The sequence below is a fragment of the Phalaenopsis equestris genome, unplaced genomic scaffold (genome assembly GCF_001263595.1).
Source record: "Phalaenopsis equestris unplaced genomic scaffold, ASM126359v1 Scaffold234658, whole genome shotgun sequence".
NCBI lineage: Eukaryota > Viridiplantae > Streptophyta > Magnoliopsida > Asparagales > Orchidaceae > Phalaenopsis > Phalaenopsis equestris.
The window spans coordinates 301,860-311,906 of record NW_018252564.1 but is presented as its reverse complement, the minus strand read 5'-3'; the positions used below and the strand labels follow the sequence as shown (position 1 = coordinate 311,906).

The 10,047-nt window shown below is 32.9% G+C and overlaps 1 protein-coding gene and 1 non-coding gene across 2 annotated transcripts in view; one reads left to right on the top strand and one right to left on the bottom strand.

Moving 5' to 3' along the window:
- LOC110038985 (RING finger and transmembrane domain-containing protein 2-like) overlaps positions 1 to 6,502 on the top strand; it is a 35,239-nt gene extending 28,737 nt beyond the window's left edge. Inside the window, exon 7 of the mRNA XM_020743916.1 lies at positions 6,395 to 6,502. Coding sequence (XP_020599575.1) covers positions 6,395 to 6,502 — 108 coding nt within the window. The remainder of the gene's footprint in view (positions 1 to 6,394) is intronic.
- Positions 6,503 to 9,601: 3,099 nt separating this feature from the next.
- On the bottom strand, positions 9,602 to 9,673 carry TRNAP-UGG. The gene has a single exon. It is a non-coding gene; the product is annotated as a tRNA-Pro (tRNA).
- Between the last annotated feature and the right edge of the window lie 374 nt (positions 9,674 to 10,047).

Sequence of the window (10,047 nt, the reverse complement as noted above, 5' to 3'; positions counted from 1 at the left end):
TATATATATATATATATATATATACATTATATTTCATGTTTTATTTCTCTTTTGGCAACTAAACACATGTTGGTGTGAAGTTCTTCTTTGACGAGCGGTCGGAAAAGTCGCTGCCATACTTGAGTTATTCAACCGAAAAGGTGATCGACTGAGCGGCGGTCAATCAGAGAAAGGAGTGTTATGCATGTAAACATTCCTGTTCGCACTTTTCGACAAATAAAATAACAAGGTTTAGAGATTAGATATATAGAGGCAGGATTGGGCGGTATGTATGTTAATCTTCCCCTTTTGGGCGGTGGATGCAACATTGGTGATCAATTGATGCTTCTTTGGCAACCAACCATGACATGGCTTCGAGCGTTCCATCCGATCGCATTGACTACGGCTGCATTTGTCATCCTCAGCTCCGTTGAAATTTGGTCGACCGACAATGTGATCAATCGCTGAATTGATCGGGTGGCAACTGGTTGGTCGCTGGATTTATTGAGGCAACAATTCGGTTGGCTGCTGTATTGAGCGGGCCACCTGAATTTGGTCGATCGCCAATGTGCTCAGTTTATGAAACCATTCGGCTCGCAACGTGGTCAACAGCTGAAAAAGAGTTGGTTGCAACTGTTCGGTTGGCGGGAAAGGTTGGTTGTTGGAATAGGTTAGCCAACAACTAGCACGACCGCTGGAAATGGTCGGCCAATAGGAAGCGGAAAACCACATGTGCAGCTTGCTCTGGTTATGAACACAGTTTCCAAATCTAAAAATCATCTCATCTAACCTTAATTCGTTAGTGGAATCCGATCTCGATCTTCCATGTCACCCAACCTTTGAATCACAGTATCTCGCTGGAAAAGTATGTCGGTGGGGTTTTGTCGACTTTGGCGGAATGGCCAAGGGTTCGCGATCGGCTGGCCTGACACTTCGTTCGGTTTTGTAGGCTGATGGGAGAAATTTGCACTCCACGGGACATTGATGATCATCGACCAGCGCAGGCGGATTCTAGACGAGCGACTAGACTTCAACGGGATGATTTCGAACGAGCGACTGATATCGATGATCAAAAGTTGGCCCAAAATCCCATAAATCCATTCTGGTTTTTTGAAATTTGTGTCTTAAGCCACGGATTCAACAACATTAGAAGAATCAATCTCTGTAGCTTGTTTTTAGGCTCTCAAATTATGATCTGAGAGTGTTTCTTGAACTCGTCAGAGTCCCCGAGTATTCGTTGAATATCGTCGGAATGTGTTTGGCTTCTGAACCTGTTGTTGAAGGCTCCCTTTGCGAGCTCTTTGCTGAAAGTCTCTCGGAAGTGTTTTTCCTCAGTTTTTCTCATCTTCTTGGTGATGACATGATCCACTCTCACCGAACCTTTTAAGGCGTTGAACTTAAACATGTTCTTTTGCTCGTGCCCAAGGGATAGCGCGAAATCTGAGGGAAGAAGAAAAGAGAGTGAGAGAAAGAGTTGTCCCTTGAAGGGGGGGCAAAGAGGGGTGTTTCTAGGCTCTGGCCCATTTTATTCCACACAACTTGAAAGTTACAAGTGGGAACAAGAGTTCTCTTCTACATGTGGTTTGAGAGAGAGGGAGCTTAGGGGACCCTTTTTTACATCTAGAAGTCCTCTATTTATAGAGAGAGAAAGAGAGGAAAAGAATATTACATTTATGCCCTTGCTTTAAAGGGAGTTGTGAGGGGTGTCGTGGTCCTTTCATGCTTAGATTTGTCTCGCTGAAGCATTCTTGTTGTTATATTCGTTGACATCAGGTGGTCGACCCAGGATGGTTGGGTCTTTGGCGGTCAGTTTTCAGTGGTCAGCCCTTGATGGTCGGCCCTTCATTGTTGGCACTTTGGCGGTCGGCCTTCGGTGGTCAACTTTTGGTGGTCGATTTTGATTGATGATCGGCCAAAGTAACCGACCAGTTCTTACTTTCCTCTGTTCCTCAAAAGCAAAGATTGAAGCCTTTCTTTGCTTCATGTTCTCAGGCGACAACGATCATGTCACCATTGCCGAATCTGTCAAGGTCCAAGTTGACATTTTTTGGTCATACAGTTTTCTTACTAGTAGATCCTGTAATAGGTATGTATACCCCTCTTCGCATCAATATGAATCCTCCGAGTTATACTATATTATATTTTAACATTTCATATGTAAGTTTTGTAATCAAATGTGTGGTGAACAATAAACAGATTCTAAATATGTATTCTTAATTTTCTTATAGAAAAAAGATCCTAATTTTTTATGAATATGATTTTGTTTGTGGTTATAATTACACAATAATGATAAGGAGAAATAAATTATAAATGCACCTGACATTGAGCATGATGATAACTTTAATGAAGTGGACAATGAATGCAGATAATATGAATGACCAAGTTGTGATTTAGACACAACTATTTGTGAATAAGATTTGATGTTGAATTTGAAAATGAATAACCTTCAAGGATTAAGATCAAATGATCATAATTTATTTTTTGGCTTAAACATGTTTACTTATTCTTATATATTTCTATTTTTTGTGATGGATTTTTGCTAATATCTTGAAGATTTTAATCATAGAAGACTTGTTTTGTTTATGTTTAATTTTTTTATTATGCACAAATAGTTTATTTTTTTCTTAATATTTATATATATATATATATATATATATATATTTATTAATAATTTGAGGCTTATGCCCGATGACTTTGGTCTCATGCATCACCCCATAAAAACTAAAATGTCTTTGCTTAACGCCCAGACCTTTTAAAATATTGTTAAAGCCTATATCTTTTTGCTTTAGTTATGGATGCTCTTAATGGATTGTTATCACTAGACATTTATAGGAGGATATACCTTAGTGTACGCTTTTTGTTGATGATATCCTTCTTGTGGGTAAGGCTAGAGAAAGAGTTCAAGAAAAAACTTGAATTATGGTCTACATTGGAGTCTAAAGAATTCGTTTGAATAGATCTAAAGTTGAATACATGGAATGTAATTTTAGTAGTAGCTCTAATCACATAGTAGTGATTATGGGTGATCAAATCATTAAAAGGTTTGAACGTTTAAGACGCTCGGGTTTATTGTTCAAAGTGATTTGAGATAGTTGGGGTTGTTATTAGTAGAATTCAAGTTGGTCGGTTGAATGGAGGAATGCATCAGGCCTATTCTGTGATAGAAAAGTACCGCTTAGACTTGAAGGGAAATTTTAAAAGATGGTGATGAGATCTGCAATACTTTATGTTGTAGAATGTTGGCCTTTAAAGGATAAGCATAAAACAAAGTTAAGTGTTGCTGAGATGAGAATGCTTAGGTGGATGAGTAGCTTGACACTTAGAGACAAAATGGGGAATAAATCTATCTGTGAATTGGTTGGTGTAGCTCTTGGTGTAGCTCCAATGACTCCAATGACAGACAAGATTAGAGAGTCGTCTTAGATGATTTGGTCACATTAAACGCCGACCATCTGATGATCTGGGTAGGAGAATAGATGTTTTAGATTCGACTTATATTAAGAAAGAGGGGTAGACCTCAAAAGACTTGGGCATATAATGTAAAGAATGATCTTAGTTTATTAGAATGAAAAATTGGCTCTCAATAGGACACAATGGAGAAAAATGATTCATGTAACCAACCCCAGATAGTGGGATAAAGGCATTTTGTTATTGTATTGCAATGATCCATGAATTTATTTCTTAAAGTTAAAATAAAATTTGGACCAAGTGTGAGAATGTTGGTCTTCATAACTTAGTGCTAGTTACGATAACTTAAATTATTAATTAAATGTTATTTATTTTGATCCAAATTAACGTGAGAGGAGTTATAATAACCTTTAATTTGTAGTTTTTCTATGATGGGCAGAAATAAAAACGAAAATAATTAACTTTTGGGGTCCCTATGCCAATTGGTAGTGGAATAAGATTTCAACATTTGGGATATTTAAGAAGCAATTAAATCTTTGTGGAATAAAGTAACATACACTGTTAAACAAGTAGCAAAAAAATGTATTTAGAGAATTAAAAAGAAAAATTTTCTATAAATAAAAATAGTTGGTAGTGGAATAATAATGTGCAAGAGTTGATAAAATATAAGAAGTCTTATAAAATTTTGTTTAAATGTTAAGCTTAAAGAACTGAGAAAAATATAAGGTGACTCATAGAAGAATTTAAGAGAATAATCTGTGACGCTAAAAATTCTATTTTTAGTGATCTTTATAATAGATTAAATACTAAAGAGGATGAAAATTTATGCATAAACTAGCTAAATAAATGAAAAAGAAAAGTAAATATTTAATTCAAGTAAAATGTATAAAAGATGAAAATAAAAGTGTTTTTCTTAGAGGAAGATATTCAACATAAGTAGGTGAGCTATTTTAATAAATTTTTTAATGTAGTTTTTTAAAATACGATCGACCTAAGTGATTTTAATATCATTAATAATAATAATTTTTTTTTATTTTTACTGTCGCATTAGTAAAACGGAAGTTGAGAAGGCTTTAAAGAAAATCAATGGTGAAAAATCAATATGACATGTATCTCTATTGAAATGTGGAAATATCTAGGAGATTTGAGAGTTTCTTGGCTTACTGAACTTTTTAATATTCTTTTAAAAACTAAAAAGAATGTCCGATGAGTGGAGAAAGTTTATTTTGGTCTCCATTTTTAAGAATAAAGAGGTGCACGAGAGTGTGCAAATTATAGAGGAATTAAGAAATTATAGAGGAATTAAGTAATTATAGAGGAATTAAGTTAATGTGTCATACTTCAAAATTATGGGAGAGGGTAATTGAATATAACTTCAAACTTGATACAAAGATTTCTCATTATCAGCTTGGAATTTGTCAAATCTATTATGGAAGCTATTCATTTATTGAGAGATTTGATGGAGAAGTACAGAGAGAGTAAGGAGGATCCATATATGATCTTTTATTGATTTAGAAAAAGTTTATGATAAGATTCCAAGAGAAATTTTTTGGGGAGTCCTAGAAAAGGAAGGTGTTGATATGACTTATATTCAAGTCATTAAAGATATTTATACTAGAGTTGTTGCTTGTGTGCAAATAGGAGGATTGATCAAGTATTTTCTATTTCAGTTGGATTACATCAAGGTTTGGCTTTAAGCTTTTATCTTTTTTGCTTTAATTATGGATGCTTTTACTGGACATATACTTGAGGATGTACCTTAGTGTATGTTTTTCGCTGATGATATTCTTTATATGAATAAGACTAGATGAGTTTAAGAAAAACTGAAATTATGAAGGTCTACATTGAAGTCTAAAGACATTCATTTGAGTAGATATAAATCTGAATATGTTGAATGTAATTTTAGTAGTATTAGCTCTAGTGTCAGAGTTGTAATTATGGTGATCAAATTATTAAAAGGTGTGAACGTTTTAGATATCCCGCGGCTATTGTTCAAAGTGATGGTGATATAGATGGGGATGTTATTAGGAGAATTCAGGTTGGTTGGTTGAAGTGGAGGAATGCATAGGGCTTATCTTGTGATTGAAAAGCACCACTTAGACTTAAAGAAAAATTGCATAAGATGGTGGTGAGACCTACAATGCTTTATGGCGTGGAATGTTGGCCTTTAAAAGAGAAGCATAAAATAAAATTAAGTTTTGCTTAGATAAGAATGCTTTGGTGGATGAGTTGCTCGACACAGAGACAAAATGCGAAATGAATTTATTCTTGAAAAAGTTAGTGTAGCTACAATTGCATACAAGATTAGAGACAGTTGTCTTAGATGTTTTAGATTCAACTTATGTTAAGAAAGATAGTGGTAGACCTAAAAAGTCTTGGGCATATTGTATAAAAAATGATCTTAATCTATTAGAATTAAATGAATATATGACGCACAATAGGACACAATTGAGAAAATGTAATGATGTAGTCGACCAACTTAGTGAGATAAAAGTGTTGTTGTTGTTATTGTTTTTGTTGATTCAATTTTTGAATCAATTTTATAGAATTGTATTGAGTTCCTTTTATTTAGAGCTCTTGTTTTCTTGTCTTCATTATTTGTTTGATTACAACTTCTATTGAGATATTTCTTGAAATACCAAACATATAAAATGAAAGTTCTCTTTCATTTGGAGAATATAATTTATTTAAAATTTCTAAAAATAAATTGATACTTTTATAAACTCTTGGACTAAAATGAATCTTTGCGAAGAGGTGGGACTATTTTGACACCTTTCTCATGAAAAAATTGAATTCATACATCTTTTGGTTTTATTTTTTGGGCTTGTCCGAGGGAGAATTTTACTAGAACCTTAGCTCTCTGTGTGTGTGTGTGTGTGTGTGTGTGTGTGTGTGTGTGTGTGTGTGTGTGTGTGTGTGTGTGTGTGTGTGTGTGTGTGTGTGTGTGTGTGTGTGTGTGTGTGTGTGTTTGTTGGGGCATATAGCTTAGCTTGGAGCTCTGATGCAGGTAATTATAGCCGGCGATCTTTGTGCTATTTGCCAAGAGAAGATGCAGACACCAATTCTCCTTCGTTGTAAGCACATCTTCTGTGAAGATTGTGTATCTGAATGGTGAGCAACAAATCATTTTTCTTTTCATTAAGCTTCTCTGATCCCCATTGTATATTTCCATAGAAGCACAAAATAAATCATTCAATTTCAATTATAATAAACATCATAAAATTGACATTTTCTTCTATTATCTTAGGTTTGATAGAGAGCGGACATGCCCATTGTGCAGGGCCTTAGTAAAGCCTGCAGGTCTTCGCTCTTTTGGGGACGGTTCAACCACTCTGTTCTTCCAACTGTTTTGATTTGTACGGTAGAATCTGAAACTTAATTTATTTCAGAAAATGAGACTAATGAAGTTAGCTTCACAACAGCAGAAACGCCATCTTCCTCCATCTTTTTGAGAGGCAAAGAAATTGTTTCTCCTCTCCCGCCATGGAAGAACTGGGCCGGTACAGTCCTTCATCTCCATCCTCCTGTATAATTGGTGATTTTGTTTTTCTTGCTTAACAAGAACAATACCTCATCCATGTATATTATAACTGGTGCTATTCTGTAGTATATGATAAAACTTATATTATAACTAGTGCTATTCTGTAATATATAGTAGTGTGAACGAAATATCCGAAGAAATGCCTGAGCGAACCGCTCGTAGGTGGTTTCTGTGATGCCTTGATGTGAAATCTGAAACTTCTGTATAGAATATAAGCTACTGACAGTCAGATTACAATGCTGAGTTTGTTTTTTTTTTCTTTTTCTTTTTCTTTTTCTTTTTTTTTTCTCGAGCCCCAAATGATTGTAATGTTGATGTCTTGTTTCGGAAATTGTGGTTTACCAAAGCTTTCAAATGTTGTTTGCATGTATTACAGAATTTGGTGTTTGTTCGTGAGATGATGGATTCCAATGTGAAATTCTGATGTTTGAAATATTAATTGTGAAAATTAGAGATTTTTTTAGTTGATCGAATCAAGTAATTAACCCAAACTTCGGGTTGTGTTGACGTTTAGGTGTTATGTTTTACGGCAACACATGTAATAAGCATGCAGTATGTCTAAGGGGTTTGGTTGAAATAGGATTTAGTAAATTAGGTTTTATGAAATCTTGAAAGAGTTTAATCTTAATAAATATGGAGAAATTATTTGACAATTTTAGGTGGTGTTTGGCAGCGCCTTATTAGTAAGATTTATGATTTATTAAGTTCAGCTAAACTTGAAAAAAAAAATTGTAACTTTCGTGGATTTATGAAATGTTGGATTTGAGGTTCGAATTTTATCTTGATTGATGTTAAATTTGAATTTTATTAAATTCAAAAAGGTGGATTTAATAAATTTAGGTTTATTAAATCAGCAAACACCTCTTTAGTAGGATTTATTTGGATTTATTTGATTAAAAGTTTTAGATGTTTTTTTGCTGAAAATATGAACACCTCATTTAATTAGCATGTTTTTAAAATTACTGTATGATTTCTAAAAATGTTTAGGAGTTAAAAGTTTAATATTGAATATTAATATAATAATTATTAAAGTTAATTAAGTTTAATTATTTTTTTTGTAAAATTATGCTCATAATTAATTAAATGTTTATTGAACTAAATCAATCAAATAAACACTAGGTGCCCACCAAATTAAAACACTTGAACAGCATGTATGGTTTTGCCAGCTTTCTAGTTTGTATATTGTAATCTACCTAATGGATGGCTCCAAATTAGAACTGGTTGCAACTAGAATATGGTATAAACTCAACCATTCATATATGATTGTCTTTATTATAGTGTAAATGAACTAATACTTATGCTTTCCCTTCTAAAGTATCTCCTAAATTATATAGTTTTCCTGATTTTACATACATATATATATATATATATATAATCCAAGTAAATTAAATTACAACTACAAATTAAGCATATTTATATTTTCAAGACCTTCTATAGAACTGAAAGGTGCAAAAAAAATCTATCCACATGAGGTCTTAATGTAAGAAAAATGTGGATGAGAGATGAGATTCCGTCGACATGATATCCGAAAGAGTGACTACTAAGAGAGTGAATGAAACATGAGAGAATTATCCTACATTCTTTGAACTCACAAAAGAGGGCCAACGAGTCAAAATTGAGACGGCGAATGATGGAAAAATGACGAAAGGTGAATGCAGAAATGAGAAGCAAATATTAGGTGCGGAATAAGTATATATGGATTTTATTGTATTTTAATTATATTGATTTAATACATCCAAAAAATAATAAAATTTATATGTGCAGAATTTGCACCTAATAATTTTTCAGAAATGAGAGCAAGGGCAAACCAAGGAAAGTGAAGTGTGAGATCCCGCGGTCATGAATCGTGTAAGGGCAATTTAGATTTTTTTCATTTACGAAACAACAATGAGTAGGAAAAGTAGCGAGAAAGCGATGGAGATCCAAAGAATGACTAGGGCTGTCAAAACGGCTCATTGTTCACGAAGAGCTCGTGTTCGGCTCATTCGCTAAGTTAACGAGCCGAACACGAACAATACAAACAAATATTTGTTCGTTCGTGTTCGGCTCATTTTGGCTCAAAATATTACTAATCAATTGTATATACATTTTTTATGAGTAGTATTTTTTAAAAATTTAATTGATTACAAGGCTACAAAGAATTATAATCAATTGAAAGTATTAATGAAGAAAATAGAATAAAAATTATTAAATTCGATTCAAATGATGTTTTAAATCTTGCCTCAATCTTTAAAATCTTATGGATATGTGATTAGGGTTGTCAAAATGACTCTTTCTTTAAGCAAACGAGTCGAATACGAACACACTTTTTGAGCTCGAAATATAAATTAGTTGAACACGAGTTGAGCTTGGGCTCGCTCGTGTTTGGCTCGTTTACACCCCTAAGAATGAACCAAAAGAATTATTTATATTTTATTGATTTAGAGCAGTGAATTTTATTCAATCAAGACCGAAAGATGATGCTCAACACCTTATATACAACACTTAATTTTTATGTATCTGCAATCTTTATTTACGCATGAAAAGTTTTATTATTATTTTTTTAAAAGGTAAAATTATAATATATATATATATATATATATAAATACATTAAGTTAGGCGGTATGTAAATGCACCTCTAAGAAATCCGTACACCCGCCAAATAAAACAAAAACAAAATTATGAATGAAAAAAGGGGCGTTGCGAGAATCGAACTCGCGACCTCTCGCACCCAAAGCGAGAATCATACCACTAGACCAAACGCCCATTTGTTTACCTTTAAAATTTCTAAAATATATTTATTTATAATAACATATGTCCAAACAAGTCCTCACTAACTAACTCTTGTTCCACTCGTTCATCAACCCTAAAAAGCCAAACAATAATATTTGTTTGTTTGTGCTTGAGTAGAATTGGCTCGAAAATAAATAAATTAATTAAATTATATTTTATATTTTATAGTTAATTAAGTTAAAAAATAATTTAGATTTTACTACTAATCCTTATTTTAATTATTAAATTATAGTTATAAGTTATAGATTAAATTTTTATTGGATTTAATTTAATTATAGTTATAAGAAATAAAAAAAATTATCATATTTTAAATATTAAATCCATTAAGAATTATCATATATATATAT